The sequence below is a fragment of the Meleagris gallopavo genome, chromosome 10 (assembly GCF_905368555.1).
Source record: "Meleagris gallopavo chromosome 10, MGAL_WU_HG_1.1, whole genome shotgun sequence".
Classification (NCBI taxonomy): Eukaryota; Metazoa; Chordata; class Aves; order Galliformes; family Phasianidae; genus Meleagris; species Meleagris gallopavo.
Window position 1 is genome coordinate 13074900 of NC_139413.1, and position 18105 is coordinate 13093004.

The 18105-nt window shown below is 40.3% G+C and overlaps 1 protein-coding gene across 1 annotated transcript; it reads left to right on the forward strand.

Moving 5' to 3' along the window:
• The first annotated feature begins 2245 nt into the window (after positions 1-2245).
• Positions 2246-8751, forward strand: F3 (coagulation factor III, tissue factor). The gene is made up of 6 exons (XM_085231877.1): positions 2246-2635; positions 3621-3735; positions 5530-5714; positions 6130-6311; positions 6442-6601; positions 7709-8751. The coding sequence occupies exons 1-6, from the start codon at positions 2563-2565 to the stop codon at positions 7846-7848; spliced, it is 855 nt and encodes a 284-aa protein (XP_085088003.1). The 5' UTR covers positions 2246-2562; the 3' UTR covers positions 7849-8751.
• Positions 8752-18105: the final 9354 nt, after the last annotated feature.

The following is an 18105-nucleotide window of genomic DNA, read 5'->3' on the forward strand; positions in this document are numbered from 1 at the left end:
GTGAATTCCACTAAGCTCATCAGAGGGACGCAGAGTGGAAACAGTCATCTCCCTACACTGAGGGAGCCAATCTCTTGCTATTGCATGATTCCCACACATTCAATAAAGCCACAATGAGGTCCTGGCATTATCCATTTTTTTTCAGTATTTAATGGATTTGTCTGACTTCCTTTAGATGTCCGCACTAGGAAAATATGGATTTCACCTTAGGGGAGATATTTTTCTCTGCTAATTATAACATGAGCAGAGAATGACTATATCAGTTATAGAGATATACGCAGTAGATGATTACATTTTGATATTTCGGTATGGGAGCCAAATCCTAAATTCTGAGAGAAAATTCCAGAGGTCTAAGTCAGCATAATGCTTGCCTGCATGTAGCAACATATTGTCAAAGTAAGTGGGAAATTTTCTGTCTTAAACATGCTGTTGAAATACTGTTCATGTGACCAGGAAATATGACCCAGAGTGCCACCAAGCAGTGGCCAACTGCACAGCAGCCTCCCAGCCCAGAGACACCAGCCCTGTCAGGCAGCACCGGCTTCCACTCACTTCCCAGTTTGGCTCCTGGAGTTGGGCAGCGCAGCCATTCTTATCCTTCAGTCAGATCTGCTTCGTGGCTTGATGGAAGGGGAGAAAGAAGAGAAGAGGCAGCAGCGGCAGCTTTTCTCTGCCTCAGTGCTTCTCCCATGTCTGTCATCCCCTTCTCTCATGAACATAATCTAGCCACACTGCTCCCCCACAACCAGCTATCAAATTTTCCCTTTAACTTCCTTCCCTTGGCACAGCTAGCTTGGCAAAGTTAGCCCATCACCCCTCCTGATCCACACAGACTCTTCTGTTTGGGCCCCGCTGCACATGGCAGCTTCCTTCCCTCAAGCCACAGCACCCAACAGCACAGCTAAAAGCCTCACATTGCTGAGCAGTGGGAAATGCTGCTGGAATAAGGTAACACTGGTCAAAGTGGTTATTCCAGACAGCCTGGAAGGTTCTTCACCTCTCTCTGGTACAAGAGTCATGATAGAGAAAATGGGAGCAAGGATGGGATGTTGAGATTATCTCCATATCACAGCTGGCCCACTTCCCCTCTTTTGTAACTGAAATGCAAGGACATCCAACTGGAAACAGAGCTTAAAAGTGATTTAAGGTTTGATAGAAACACCTTTTCCTTTTTTTAGATGAGTCCTATAACTCTTTGTAATGTCCTTTGGAAGTGATTTTACTAGGTGATAATCTCGAAAATCTAGTCACACAAGATCAGGATTCTGCACAAAGCTGAAAGCATGCAAGCTTTTTCGCTGAGGTAATGTTGACATACAGCTGCAAAGAGACAGTGCTGAAACTTGATAAAAACAAGGCAGGAAAATCAGAAGGTGTTTGTCTGGGATTCAGTGAAGGAATGCTGATAATCTAAAAAATCCAGGATTCTGGCACACCTTGAAACACTCGATATGATGGAGACTCTGATTGAAATTGCCACTGTATCTGGATCCATATGTGTTTATTTTACATTATGAAACAGAACTGATTGCTTGTATCTAAGTGTGCACCAAGCATGAAAATTAAAGGCAATTAAATATGCAACTTCCCTATTAGTCTTCTCCTACACATATTTTCCAAGTGTAAGACCTAGTAAAAACCATCATCAATACAAAAAGAAATGTCAGCATAACGCTGCAAAATGCACCTATCCCCTTTATATCTGTAAAGGTTCTCCCACACCGCCTGTTTCCCACCTTCCTAGCAGAAGTATCCCGAGCTGAATGCGAACACAGCTCCTCGAGAGCTCGAGCATTAGATGAAAGCAGACCTTGGGCCCCAAAACTTGGGTTGATCTGGCGAAGCAGCACTGCGGTGATCAATGAGTACGGGAAACACCGGGGGCCCAGCACCTGCGACACTGACGGCAGCACTCAGCAAACCCGTCCAAGTTACCTTCCTACCTGTGAAAATGACATATCTTCCCAACAGCTTCGTAGGAAAAGCGTCTGTCTGGTGTCTGATTTACGGGAAAGCTGAGGTACAAACCCCCCTATCAGTGTTTGGGGCTTTTGGGGGGGCGATCATTTATTGTCTATCCTGACAGAAGCGAGCCCAGCAGTCGCGTTCTGCGTGCTGAGCCGAGGCCGGACAGACGTTTGGCGCTGCAGAAGGTGCAGACCTGAGCCAGCCGGCCCAGCTCGGCAGGAGCACCGCCCGGCCCCACCAGCATCCCACCGTGCGGCCAGCGGACGGGAGCCGCGCTTGGCACGCGGGCACGGGGACGCGCAGCAGCACGGCGCCAGGTGGCTCTGGGCACGGAGCCGCCCCTTCTCTCGGGCGCCTTCCCGCGATGGGCCGCTTGACGTCCCACAGACCCCCGTCCCGCCTTGCGCAACCTTGCGATGCCTGAACGCTGAAGGACAGCCCCTCTCCCGTCCTCCCTGACCCCGCGCGGGAGCAGCTCCGCCGCTCCCACCGCCCGCGGAGTCTCCGCCTCTTTCCGCAGACATTCCTTATGTTGGTCGTCGGTGGCTCACCGCGCTTATCCCCGTCGCGACGTCGTCGAGCCGCTTCCCGAGGATGCCGCGTGCCCCCGCCGGAACGCGAGCCGTGCTGCTGAGCGCGCTGCTGTGCCGCCTGGCCGCCGCTGCCGGTGGGTGATGGCGGGAGGGGAGCGGCGGGCCGAGGCGGGGGGTGGGCGCGGGGCTCAGCTCCCGTGACAGGGCGGCCCCGCGGGACAGCGGCCACGCGCGGCGGCCTTTGCCTTCCGCCAGAAGCTTCGCGCGTGGCCACTGGAGCGGGGGCAGCGGCGGCTCCGTCGTTCGGCGCAGCTGACGGAACGCTCGTTCGCCGCGGGCGGTTTGTTCTTACGGGAGTCGTGATGTCCGTAGCCGGGGGGCTGCGGGGCTTCCCAGCGGCACCGGGAGGGAGCGGCGAGATTTGCTTCCCTTGTCGCCAGGTCTGAGCTAATCGGAGCGGCAGAGGAGGCGACATTTAGGAAGCAACGAGGGTATGGCTTAGCGCAGCGCTGGCTTTCCGGAGGTCGCGACTCTCCCCGCCGTGCGATGTTTTCCACCGCGCTTTCCTCCGGGGCAGTTCCCCGAAGTGTCCCCTCGGCCCGGGCAGGCCCCGAGGTGTCCGTTCTCAAGGCAGCACAGCGTTCTGAATAGTTTATCTTCCCACAATAAATCGAAGGGGAACCGAGTTTGATCCCTTCTGCATTAGAGACAGTGAGGGACTGTGAATCGCACTGCTGTTGTTTGGGATTCGGACATTCTCATGTGAAGGTCTTCTGTTTGGGGTTTGGACATTCTCATAAGGGTCTTCAAGATTCTGTAAGTTCTTAAGGGGTGTTGGATCAAAAAGTAAAGTGAGGACTCATCTGGAGTTACCTCAGCAATCTCAGAGTTAGAACAACAGTGAAAGAAAATAATTTTCTTCTCATATTTCTCACTTCTGCCAGGGCACATTCCTTCGGTGAGACAGCATGAGCCCAAAGGGCAGGACCGGGCCTTTCCGCCTGAAATAACTCCCCTAAGTAGTGATTAGCAGCAACACTGCCTTTACCTAAACAGTGAGTGCAGGCAGCTAGCAGTTACATGTAACGTGGCTAATGGCACTCTTTTCTCTTTTTTAAGGCAACCCAGGACTACCAACAGCAGTTAATATAACTTGGTCTTCAATCAATTTTAAAACCATACTGAAGTGGCAACCAAAACCATCGGGTTACTTCTACACCGTAGAAATACATGGGTAAGTGACATGGAGGTGTGTACATCAGTGGCAATTGAAGGAGATGTGTCTGGAGTGTTTGATTATTTCTGAGACAGAATGTATCAGGAAAAGAGCTCGCTTCTAAGGAAATTGACAACCCAACTGCTAGCACTTCTTTATATCTGACCGTAACAATATCCCACTTTAGAAATGGGAAGCTGAGCTTTAGATTGGTATTTCAGTCCTGGGGTGAGGTGTGGCTCCAGCTACATTAGAGATGTGTGCCAGCATACTGGAAGAATTTGACATCTGATCTGACATGTATTGCCATGTATTAGACACATTCATGTTTTTATGTCTGAACTCAGTCTTTGTTCTTTAGTCTCAGGAGTTGTCTGATAAATATGAGTCTGAATTTTCTAATCAGTGATTCACCATAATGTATGTTTAGTCTTGCTGGGTAATACTAAAAATTACCTTTGTTCATCTAGCTCTATCAAGACTTCCTCTGTCATCATGTTTTATAGAAACTATGAAATATTACAGCCATAAAAACGATCAGCCTGTGTGAAGTGTCTGACACCTCTGCTGCACAGAAGCTTCAGTGAAGTTCAGCAATAAATCTGTGCTATTCTCAGCTCCCTATTAATTCATATATCATTAATAAACATACCCTGAAGGGAGTCTGCATCATCAACTCTCCCACTTGTAATGAAGATGTGGTACTGTGTATAAAAGTTCCCTAGAAATGAGAGCAGTCTCATGACTAATGGATGAAATACCAATGCGATGGTCTAATGAGCTCTTTTATTCTTTAGGCTAAGGGAGCAATTAAATGAATAGACTTAAAAGCACGCTCTTAGCAGAGTAGCACAACCTAGCTTAAGAGTTCAGTCTTACAAAGAGACAAGTGCAGGACACAGAACCTTATCTAGCACCCTGCAAGTTGAACTGTTTTATGAATCTGGAGTTTATTTTGCTTACGAAATATTGAAGTCTGTTTGCCCAAGGTTTAGCGTAGAATCAGGTATAGTTCTGATATGGAGGAACTTCTTTAGACAAGATGTTCCTATAGACAACTTGCACTAAAATGTTTTCTTTCTCTTTCATGTACATTTGTTTGATCACCAAGATCAGATCTCTTCTGTCCTTTTTCAAAACATTATTAGGATGCAAAGCGGCCATTAAAACTTTTTTTTCCCTATGCCTTATTCATTATTTCTCAAATGAATCCTGTATTCTTTAAAATCAAGAGAAGTTCATAGAGGTAGTGTTTCTTACAATATTTTTTCTTGCTTCTGTAACGTAATACTGCAAATAAAATTGCTGCTAATATCTTGTTCTTAGAGACATTTGTGCCTGCATAAATGCAAACACAAGTGACACAAATGAGGCACTGTTACATTAAGCAATTATTCTACATGGCAGCAGAGCTTCCCAGGATAACTCGTATTTTTTAGGCAATGATCTTTAGATGCATTAGTGAACAGGGATAGCATTTTCAATGTGATTTCTATACCTGTTTTTTTGTTTTGTTTTCATAAATCAACTGAAAACCTCAAAAGACATCTTTGTATAATTACTATGGCTTATGGTTTTTTTTACTTGTTTCTTCAATGCGTTGTGAAATATACCTGGGCACAACTGTGGTTTGTTTTTGTGTTTTTGTTTTTTTTTTTCCCTTCTGCTTCTCACCCTACTATACCTGCAAGGCCATTCCACTGACTGAGGGAAGTCTGTACAATTTGAGGGAAAAAAATGTTTTTAACATGTATAAGTAGCTTGTGAAAGTCTTCTTGGGAAGTGTTGACACTTCTTTCTTACTCTTTTCAGGGAGACGTCTGATACCAGAAAAAAATGCATAATGACTACAGAAACAGAGTGTGATGTTACTGATGCACTCCGGAATGTAAAGGAGACCTATACAGCACATATATTATCTGTAAAATCCTTGGTGGAGGATAACTTTGAAGAACCACTTTTTGCAAGCTCTGAAAAATTCACACCTTATAATCAGAGTAAGTAGAATTCCCAATTAAATCTTTTCATTAACTTCCTTTCAAGATGATTTCCACTGACTTAAACAAGGTTTGGATTTGGCCTAAAGCTTTCTCCTGTAGATTCTACAGATATCTTAGAAGATGACATTCAGGCATAAAGCTTTCTCTCCCTATTGCAGAGCAGTGTGTAAAATTTTAGTCACTACTTGTTTCTCACTGCATTGTACACCATTTTATTAACATTGTGTACTAGATACAGACACTTGTTAATAATCCTGTGCTGCCTTGGCTGTGTAAACTTTTCTGTTTGAGAAGGGAAGGGAGTAAAGGAAGGAAAAGAGCATATTATGTAGGAAACAGTAGAAGTACAGAACAGCCAAGAATGGGGAAAAAAGGTGATGCCAGTATTTTAATTCAAAAAATGATTTTTTAGCTATTATTGGAAAACCAGAGATCCAACACTACACGCAAGAAGATTCCAAACTGAATGTTGTGTTTCGAGATCCACTTACGCCATATATGTTTTCTAATGGAAGCTTTCAAAGCGTTCGAGATATTTTCAAACACGACCTGGAATACAAACTCTATTACTGGAAAGATCAAAGTTCTGGAAAGGTAAGGCCTTACTCTGCTTTTCTACGTATTCTGGAGATATATAATAGCTATATAATTTTTCTGCTACCTTAAAAGCATGGGCATTTTTGCAGAGGACCTGAAATGAGAAATGTTTTTTTTTCCTTTACAGAAAGATGCAACAACAAAAAGCCATATGTTTGATATAAGTGTTGACAACAAAAATAACTATTGCTTCTACGTACAGGGAATCATTCCCTCTCGCAGAGAAAATCGTAATGGACAAGAAAGCATGGTGCTTTGTACCACTATAGAAAGAACTATTTTAGATGGTATGTATCTAGTGAAGAGTGTTGTTCTGCCTTCAGCATTCCAACAGAAAGACACTTCAATTTTGAATGTATTTTATAACTCTATAAAGTGTGACACCTAAGTTATAAAGTGAACTTACATAGATTCGTCTTCAGCTAGCTGGAGTTGGTGGTAGGATTTTGCTAAACTGCTTGATTCAGTTTTAAATTGTCTGAGCTATTGACTGGTCATGAGAGTTTCAGGCCTCTGCACTACATTTTGGCTTTGTTTTTTTTTTTTGTTTTGTTTGGCTTTTTGTGTGGTTGTTTTTTTTTCCCCTCACTGTTTCCCTCAGATCCTCCCGATATAAGTGATCCCATAGCAAGTGCAAGTGGTTAATTATCTCTAAAGCATAGGAGTGCTGGAAATCTGAATGACAACATTTACACCGATTTGTAATTTGAACTGAAATTTATCATCTCAAAAGCAGAAGATGAAGCTAAGACTTTCTTTAGTGTTACACTGCCATATTAGCTGACAGACTGCTCATAAATATGTGAGCAGACAGTGAATCAGCCAGTTTTATTCCAGCCTGAATAACACTTTTTTCATTATAAAGTCTTGAATATTTATTAAATAGCATCACAGTACTATCGTGTTTGTTTTCTCTCCATTCGATGAAGCAACTAGGACATTAAGCAGAGAGCATCTTACGAAGTTTGCTTTCTAATTAACTTTATTATCTAGAATATATACTTTTATATGTCAAAATAGTTAAATTCTATGTTACAATTTAAATAAGAATCTTTTTTATTGGTACTTTCTAGCTTGTAACATAGAAAAAAAAATACTCACTTGGACTTAGTTTCACAGAGATAATGCAGAGACGGAAGGAATGATTTTACCTACTCTTGGTATTTTGTTGTACTATCTGGATTAAAACCTACTGTGAACCACATGAAATAAAGCTTTAGCTCAGTTCAAAAAATTCATTTTAAAACAAATTCAGTTCACATTGGGATGATTATTCTACTTCTGTGGTACCACGAAATACAGAAACAGTTTTTAGTTCAGTGTAAGAATTTATAGGAGTGCGATATGTCATCTCTGATAACTGAACCTTGCATTTTTTTTCCCCAACACTACAGAATATGGAGCAGAAGTCTTTATCATCATAGCAGTGTTAGCAATTGCAGTCCTTGCTCTCACCATTGTCCTAGCAGTGATCCTGTGTAAACGCAAGAAAGCAAAACCTGCAAGAGAAAAAGAACCACTTAACGGTGTCTAAGGAAAAACTATTGTGGATACTCATGGAAGACACAAAGGCAAGAAAAAAAGATGGAGCCTTTAGTCTCTCTGGTACAGGAAATTTGAAGCTAAAACTTTTGGTGGACTCAAAGATCCATTAGACAGTGACAGATTAAAAAAAAAAAAAGCCACAGATACCAAGAAGCCCCTGTCTCCACTGTCTGGAGGCTGGAAGAATATTTTGGTGACCAATTGCAACATGATTACCCTCCTCACGCATTCTTCTCAGCTAGAATCAAATGAATCTCTGATTTGACCAAGTACTTCCGGAAGTATAAGCTTTACTGAGCCAGAAGTCTTACGGTACTTGTGAGGGGAAAAAACACTACATTTGAAAAATGTCCTTTACTAATGAAAAGAACCATTTTTCTGTTTCTGTGAAACAAAACCTCTACTTATCTGACTTTCTTACAACATTATTAACTGGTGAAATGATCTGTTAGTTCAGATGGTACGAAGAAGCTACTGCTATTTCTGCACTGCTTGGATAAAACTATCTTGGTTTGTCTATCTTTGGATATATACAATCAGTGCTAAACAAACAAATTAGTGTATTGGTGACCACTAATTAACGCTTTTGCACTGTTGGTTCTCTTAAGTGTTAGGGTAAACACAGTTTGAGGGAATAGTAACTCATTCCAGGCAAACACTGAATAAGTAGCAGTAGTTACTGCATTTTGAACTTTATTCAAAACTAAATGGTAAATCAATAGTTTATGTATTATAGATTCAAATCATCTTGGTGATGGAATTCAGAGGTACGTTTTGCTATGACTGTTCTAATATTTATTTTATGGATGACAATCTAATTTTTATACTGGTGATACCTGTATTTATAGTAATTTATAGTTTTCTAGTGAAATAAAGGTGACTGGGAAAATAAGACTTTCTCTTTTTTTAAATGGAGGACAATATTCATTCTGGAACTCAAGTTAAAAATATGTTTAGGAAACTTGCAACTGAAGTTTACACAAGTTTCAGAAATCTAACTAAGATCATGTGAAATAAATCAGCAGGGCATCTACTACCTGTAAGGACAAAAATATGAGAAGCCATACTTCGTGAACTAACAATAGGTTTTGAAGAGTCCCAAGTTGCTATTCAGCTTTCTGTTTGGGTAAGTGATTATTCAGGATCAGCTTCTTAATCTAATGGAAAGTATATTGGATGCCCATCTGGATGTTTGCTTAGGGATTCCAACACTGATACCTGCACCGCTTTTGATAATAGTGTTCAGTCAAGACAGTATGGGGCATGGCCCAAAGCTGACAACTGCTGCAACATTCTATTGCTGCTACTAACAATGAGGATAGCCAAAGCAGAAAGCAATAAATAAACAAACAAGCAAGCAAGCAAGCATCAAGCAGTTCACAAGTTCACACTTAAGGGCTGTATACCTCAAGGCTGTGTATGTGCCTTTGAAGAGGATACCAACTGCGTTTATAACTAATAAAAAGAATGATTATCCCAGCCTATCTACTTTTACAGATTACATTTGCTATTTGTTATTCTTACTACACAGAAATCATTCATATGGATTATGAGTCCTGTGATTATGCCCGAGTAGTTAACAGACATTTGATTTGTTCTTGAATTCTGTTATTTACAAGGAGAGAAGAAAACTTTACTTAATATTGAGCAATAAATGCTTAATACATTTTCTGCATAAGCCTTCTTTGGAAAAAGAATCTTACACCAGCAATCAGAAGTATGAGAGTGTGTGGGTGTAAACTTAAAAGCATTCCAAAGTTGTCATCATTACTCCCCTGTTCCACTTCATTAGTTTCATTCAGAGTAGAGCTCAGGAAAGGCAAAAGTTCATAGGAAAACAAAAGCCCACAGGAAATAGCGTAGTGTTTATTAAACCGTACCATGCATTTGATTATCTACATAAAACAATGTTATAAATTATGCTGCGTTAGCTAGATTTTTCATTTGCTTTCAATATAAAGGTTGTTTTTATTAAAAGAAAGAAAGAACACCCACAGATTACAAACAGTGCCTTAAATGGTGTAAGAACGGCCCACTGCTGCACAAGTCTTGGAAAGCCATGGCATTTCTGCTCCCTAGCTACAGTACTTTACAGCCTCAGCAATGCTCAGTAACCAGAGTTACGAGGCCTACAGATTGCATTTGTAAAGTTTTCTGGCTGTTTGAGAAGACATTTGAGAATGGGGCTTTTTCCCTCCCCCACCTCTCCCGCAAAGCTCAGTGGATCACTGCATACAGCTCATGCAAACTGTTCTAATGCAGAGGTTTAACTTTCTCAGTATTGTCGCTAGGATGAAATACTAGATCATATCTAGGGCACACACACAGGGCCAGCTTCAGTGCTCTACAAATATTGGACAGAGCCAGCCAGGCAGGGAATTGATGTTACAAGGCTTTTCCTACATACTCTAGTTTCCAGGCCTATTTTACAAACACATTTCTGCCTCCACATGGGTTACTACTGATACTCCTAATTCCCCATCTTCTGCTTTGCCTCCAACTATTCCAAGAGGAGAAAAACATTTGCACACTTCCTTGACATAACACTTGTGCAAATGAACGTGTAGCATGGCATACTGCAAAAAGCCACTATCATTTTACAATATTGCTTTAAATTCAAATTTTTCTTCACACAAGCAAAAACAGGCTGATGTGATGCTAGCTTACTGCCAGCTCTAAGACCACTGTGAGCAATAAAATGACTGCATTACTTCAAATGAACAGCTTTAAAGACTTAGATACGGCTGCAGGCAGCTTAGCCAATCTATTCCTAGCAGCTTTTCAGTGTGAGAAGGGTGCTGCTGAGAGGCACACAACAATAAGAACACGATTATAAGCTTAACTTGGATCACTGTTCATGTGGCAGGACAAAGTTTCTGCACTGAGTAAGAACAAAACAGCTAAAATATTCTCCTCTTATTTTCCAAGTTAGTACTGATTGCTGCACAATTTTAGAACTCCATAATACACAGGAACAAGTAGGCTTTTGAGAGGACCAGACAAGAGTCAGTTCATCAGTTTGCAGTTCCTCAGTGGTTAGCTGCTACACATAAGAAAGCTTCCTATAGCCTAGGTTTGTCACTCTAGGAGAGAAAAGTCCTGTGCTGGAGCTTTGTTGATGGGTTTCTGTGTGAGTTTTAACTCCTTTCTCAAACACAAAGAACAATCTGCTAGACAGGGCAGAAACAGGAGCTGAAGATCTTTCCAAAACCACTCTGTCTGGTGTTACTACACCATCTGCTCTCCTGTGTAGTACATTCACATCCTTAACACAGAGAATCTTCACAGAAAGGTGTCCCTTCCTTATATACTATTGTAGGCGCCCTCCAGTGTTGCACAGCAGGTCACTTAAAAAAGCTCAGGGTGTAATGAACAGGACAGATGCACTGCAAAACTGTTTTTCCTTCTACCCTATGATGGGAAATGTTAGATTCTTCTGCTTCTTTTGGCACGAGCTCTAGAATCAACCCAAATAGCTCAATTCAGTATCTTCCAAAAGGGCCCAGAGGAGCACCTACATCTCCTCCTGCAATTCCTCAGCAGGTAACTGTAAATGAATTAGGCATTTTCATAGAAAGATTTGCCTCAGGGTCAATTTCTTTCAGTAAAATCTGCTCATACTTGGGGGGGGAAAAAAAAAAAAAAAAAAAAAAAAAGACAGTCATATTGACTGCCCCCAGGGCTCTTATAGCCAGGTACTATCTTGTATATCCAGCTGCAGGTATTACATCTTTTTCTCTGTGGAAAATTGTGCTCCATATTATGGAATTTCATTTGTGTTCAATTTTTTGCTCCTATAAGAAGCTCAGAAACTTTCTGCTCCTTACTCCCCCAAATTCCACTGTTGATGTTTCCATTCCGCCTACCCATTCATGCTCTGTTCATTTCCATAACTACTACTTCCCCAGAGAAGCACTCACCATTTCATTAGGATCTCATTTATATGAAAATATAGCATCTGAATAAATATATATTCCTTAATCACCAATCAGGAATATATTAATACCATAGCAACATTTTTCACTCTCTACAACTTCCCTTGCTCACCATAATCAGATCAGAAACTTCCAGACCATTTCCTAACATTGTTTTGAGTGTCTCATTGCACTTAATTACTTACCATTAAAAAGTAACACTTCTAATGACTTCTTAATTAACAATGAAGTCAATAATCTGAACTCAAAGAATATTTACACTTCCAGTAAGTCTCAATGCCACCTTTTTCTTTCTGTTTTCACATTTCCTACCCTCTTACTTCAGGTCATATTTAAAAAGCAAAGTCCCTAACATTATTATAATCACAAGACTCTTTCATCAAAAGAGCAGTTTAATTAAAAATCTCCATCCTCTGAATAGATGTTCTCCCAGTATGATCATATTTTTAATTTGTCCTTCAGTGGTCTGAAAGCTAAATTAAAAATTGAATGTAATAAAAGAGACAAAAGGACAAGCCTACTCCAATAAACATAGTCATTATTTCTGCCAAAAAAGGTGGTATCTTTAAGCTTAATTAAAAGAGTATATTTTTGATTAACATAAAATATTTCCCTTCTGCTGCTTTTGTACTTTACCATTCCTCTCTAAAACATATCTTCACAGAGATGATGGTCTTATATTCCATCTTTCCACTTTATTCATAAAATATACATTTTCTTCCATAAATCAAAGATGCAATCATATCATCATATGTCGTTGCTTCAGCTATCTCTGTTGGAGTAGAAGCATAAACACATCTTGTTTACTTTTCATAGTGTGAGATCACAATAGCAGCACTGTATAAGCAATTTATATTCCAGGAGCCATCTCTACAATGCTAATCCTGCAACTGAACATTCAGTACTACATTCCAGGCTACTTACAACTAAGAAAAGATGACCCCAAGTGGCAAAAAAGAGGCATAATCACTATGTTGTTATCAATCTAATTTTTCTTAAACAACCAAGCATGCCAATCCTCAGTTTAAATCCAGATTTCACCAGAATTTGAAGGAAAAGGTCATATTAAATTTATTAGATCTTCTCTTTCTAGTGAGGGGCAATGGATAATTTGAACAGCTCAATGAGACCCAGTGGGAAGTCTAGGAGCAGTTCTATTCCTGGATAATTCCTGAATTCCTCCACGTAATCCGTATTTCACTCTGCCAGCTTCTCCAAGGATTCAGGTTATAACATACCTTGTCTTGTCCAGCTTTCTAGCACTGTTGAAAACAAGGCCACTGCCAACAAGTACTTATTTACCCTTTGCTTAACAGTTTTAAAATCTGCACAAATCCAAATTCCTTTATTCTCAGAAAACTCAGTGGTTCAGTATCACAGTGTAGGGCAACAAAGCTGGTGAAGGTTCTGGAGCACAAGATTTATGAGGAGAGGCTGACGGAACTGAGATCATTCAGTCTGGAAAAGAGGTGGCTCAGAAGAGACCTCAGAGCCCTCTAGAAATATCTCAAAGAAGGTTGTGGCAAGGATGGGGGTCAGCCTATTCTCTAACATAATTAGCGATAGGACAAGAAGGAATGGCTCCAAGTTGCACCAGGGGAGGTTGAGACTGGATATTAGGAAAAGCTTCTTTTCCAAAAAGGTGGTGAGGCACTGAAACAGCCTGTGCAAGGAGGTGGTGAAATCACTATCCCTAGAGGTGGTTAAGGAAAGACAGAGGTAGTATTAAGGTCATGGTTTAGTGGGCAATATTGGCAGTAGGTGGATGGGTGGACTAGATCATCTTAGAGGTCTTTTCCAACCTTAATGATTCTATCAAAAGATATTCACACAGCATTAAATCTTTTACCAGGATTTCTCCATTCAAGATACCTGAAACACAGAACAGATTCCTGTCGCTGTCCTTTTAACTATTAAGGAATGGATTGAGATCCCCTGAGAAGCAGCTGTGATCTTTTAGGAGCACTGAAAAACGTGTTAGTACCTCACAGCGCATAAACGGTGCAGTAAAAGCCATACAGGTTATGTTGCAGTGCAAATATGTACTGAACAACACGTTCTCTGCCTGGTGACAAGTTAAAAAAAAAAAGGCACAAATAAGAAAAGACCAGCTGGAATGCAACTAGATTTGTAACATTCGGGGAATTCCCCCCATTCCAGGGGCAGTGACAGGCACAAGTTGCCGCCAGAGAAACAGGTCTCAGGTGAGAGGCTGTTCTGCTCGTCTGTGCAGTTTCTCTCATGAGGACCAATAACTTACCCATGACCTCAGGAACACAAACACATGGGTGTATCCCACTGATATGATGCACTCCAACACTTCAGAGAAGGGCAAGGAAATTTGCAGATACACCCTAATAATTAAGATTTTTGCGAACATCAAAGGATTAAATTCAAGCAGCCTTCCCAAAATTCTCTTAGGACTGTTACAAACACAACTATCCTAACAGAAAGTTATAATTAGGTTTCATATAATCTACCTAGCATTTGTGAGTTTAGAAAGGCTAAAATTTCAATGTGCAGAACTGACTGCACATTGAAACAGGTCCCCAATTCCCTGTTACATACAAAAAAAAAAAAAAAAAAAAAGACACCTGCCAGTGGTTCTTAGTTTTCCAGAGAAGTTCTGTTGCAATATGTAAGATTGCATTGAAGTTTTAAGAAGCCTTCAACACACACTTATTTCTCCTTAACCTTTGTTTCCCCAAACACTTCCGTTCATTGGTCCCTCTATGGAGGGTTATCCTGCAGTACTGTACAACATCTGGCATAGTAGCAGTTCTGACACAGCTGTTTTTAGCTCTGTGGCTTTTGTGCCAAGACATTCTACAGCAGCACACCACGCTGAAGTAAATAAATAAAGGGCTGGTTTACTTTGAGAAGCATCTTCACATTACCTAGCTTATCATGACTCACAAAGATTAAAGTAGATGTTCAGCCTTTAAGCAGTTTTAGTATCTGGTAGCAATAAATGCTTACGTCTAAGAAAATAAAAGGCAAATTTGGTTATGTAGAGGAACATCTCTTCAACTGCATACATGGTGTGGCTTTTCCAGAGCAGCATTCTCCAAACTTTTTATAATCAGGATTTCTTTTAACATTGCCGTGATTTGTGCCAAACTCTAAAGATACTTTAATACAGAAAATTTGCTCTGTCACGTAGGTGGAGTTCCCAAGTAAATTAGTCTCAGCAGTCTTAAGTTTTGCACAGACAGGCTTTGACCTCATTTTTCCAGTTCTGTTCTATTTTGGTATAGCATCATGTGTGGATGCCATGGCACCCAGAATGAAGGACAGATGGGAAATCTTGGTCTATGGAAAAGCAAACAGGCAGCGAGGCTGGACACTATTGCACAACAGCTCCTCTTGCCAGTAAAAGCCACTGTATCTTTATACTACAGACTCGACAAAGGACACCAAAAGTGAGGTTTCTAACCAGAGTTAAAGATGCTGTGAGTGCTGGGGCTGGTTTGGGAATGATATAATTCACAGAAGTACCCCTTCCCTCATATTTTATAAAGCCAAATGTATGATTACTATTACTCTACTGCACTCCTCACAGAATTACTGGCAATGTGTCTTCAGTTTCCAAAGCCAGTGCCCACAGAATTGCACCAGACATTTAGGCATATGATTTCAATTTAATCTTCAAATTTATCATGTTTTTTTAAACTATTCCCTTAAGATAACTTCTGTCTGTGGGCTTCCAGACTATTTATAGTCTGGCTCTGCTTTCACGTACAGGGAAAGAAAGTGATGCAGCAGCTCAAAGATGACTGTGCAACATTTAAGACAAAGTTCTTCTAAGGTTTTAACAAAGATAAATTGCTTTTGTACTAGCTTGGCTGTAATTCTGCTTGAAGACAAAACCACTGCATCTTGCATTTGAATGCATATGAAGGATTCTGAGTTTTCTCAGAATACATACGTGTTGTAGAAGCCTTTACTGGGCAATAATTCTAACCTTTCAGGTGAAGTTTAAGGCACTACAGTAAAATCTGACTGCAGGTGGCTGGAATGGTGACAGCGGCAGTCTGTTCCCCAATGAAGACAGAGAAAAAGATGTCCATTAATTCATTATTAATAAGCTAACAAATAAGGAAAAAAAAAGTCTATAACACTTGTTAATAGATACCTCAAAGTTAAAAAGCCAATTTGCATATGCTCAAGATGGAGCTACTTCCTGCATCATTCTACTTTAAAGTTCTCTACTTTTTGTACTTACTATCACTTCAGACAGGAAGCACTGATGAGAATCCAGATGTGCAACTTCCATGTTGACAACTTCAGACTGAATGATGTATGTCAAAAAACACCACCTGCTTTGGAGTTCTACTTGGAACAATATAGATGTGTCTATTACAAAGGAGAGATGCATAGACATCAACACCTGAAATAAAATCTCAGATTTTCTTACCTGTTCAGTTTTTCCCCTCACAAATTCCAAGCAATAACAGAAGTGAGAATCTGGAACCACAACTTGTGAAGTGAAAAATCAACCAGCCTCCTACCCTTTCCCAAATAACTGCAGATCATGATTAATACAAGGCAAGAAATCTCTTTTCATGATCATGAAAGGAACTGGCATAAATCAGGTGATGAAGAAAAGTAATGAAGAAATACATTATAGAATATAGAGCAGCTTGATAAACAGCGATTTGAACTTGTCAGAAGTTATCTTCTTGACAAAGATAAACTGGAAATCTTTTTTACAGGAAAAAAATGAAACAAAATCTCCAACTGTTTTTCACAGTTGAATTTCAGGAGATCATTATTGTGGAAGTTCCTACAAACATCTCACAGTATCTGTGATAATGCTATATAATCATGAATTATGTATGTTTTATCTCCTAACCTGATGGAAGTTTTTTCCATGTTTCTGCGTCATTTTATGATACCAAAGATTAGGGATGCAGTAGCACCTATTGAGTCTGCAGAGGGCTGAGTCCTATAGGGAGACAAACACAACAACAACAACAACAACAACAACAACAACTCAGTGATTTCTTTTTTATCTCTCACTCTAGTGGTGAATTTACATAGATGTATCCTCTGGCTTAAGAAACACATAGCTCAAACTGCCAATTCTCTAAGTTATAGTGACTCATTTGTCAGTTCCAATTATGACTTAATTAAAATGTCTGTCAAGTAAGCATCATGGTGCCGTTCCACAAAAAGAACCACACTGCTGCTTTGATTCTCACCAGTTAATCGCTGCTATCCAGCATACAGCTAGTTAAATGGCAATGCTGCATAGTACAAGTCACCCTCAAACAGTGCTCAATTTTACATTTGGGCTGATCAGCCAGGTGCCTACTAAACCATCTGTGCCTCTTTTAAGCAAGAAACATTCCAACACATTACAGGCCAGGACACAGTTTACACTGCCAACTTTTCCCAGAGTAACTCCATTATTTCAGTTTCACTGCTCCATAAATCAATGTTTTCCCTTTACATAAGGAAGAACTGGTATTGATGCATACAAAATACTTGTAAGGAACTGGGTAGCAGACAGGCCAGAATTTTATAAGCAGTAAGCTTTATAGTGCTCAAAATATTAGAATATTAAATATCACATCTATAATGTAAAACATCATCCAGCTCTTCAGTTAAGTTGAACAACGCTTGATTTATCAATTGAATTTGAGAGGTTTCCTTACAAAGGTAGCTCTATCCTTTACATATACAAGTTTGTTTGACGTTCTTTGTCTCAGTTAAGAAAAAACTACTAACATTAGAAGTGCTGATGACAGGATAACATCCTTGCTATCAATTCATTTAGGTAAATCATTTATAGTCTACACAGTTTCAAGCATCCTGATGGGGGAGGGGGGCACCTACCACAACAACAACAAAAAAAATCACAAATACAATACATGTAACTTCCTCAAAGTACAAGGAACAGGGAGCATTCAAAATTACCACCACATGAGCACATATTAACATATCTTATGCAAGTCTACACCCTTCCAACATCATCAAATTTTGAGGGATAAGAAGTGGACAAAGGATGTAGGAGAGAAAAAGAGAGAACAGAGGTCAAAATCAGACAGATTTAAAAACAGATTAAAGCACATATACACAAAGCAATTGACTTATAGATCTTCGAGCACTGCGTTCATATTTTTGTTAAACCTACAACTGGATGACATCATCTGGCTGATGCCTGGATGAATACCAGGCAGAACTACCACCTTTATAAGCTGAACACAAGTCAAGTAGCTCAGTGAGTAATTCAGCATTTTTTGAATACATGTTCTGTATTGTTACAAAAATCCTTATCACATCAAGAAACATAAAAAGCTTAAACA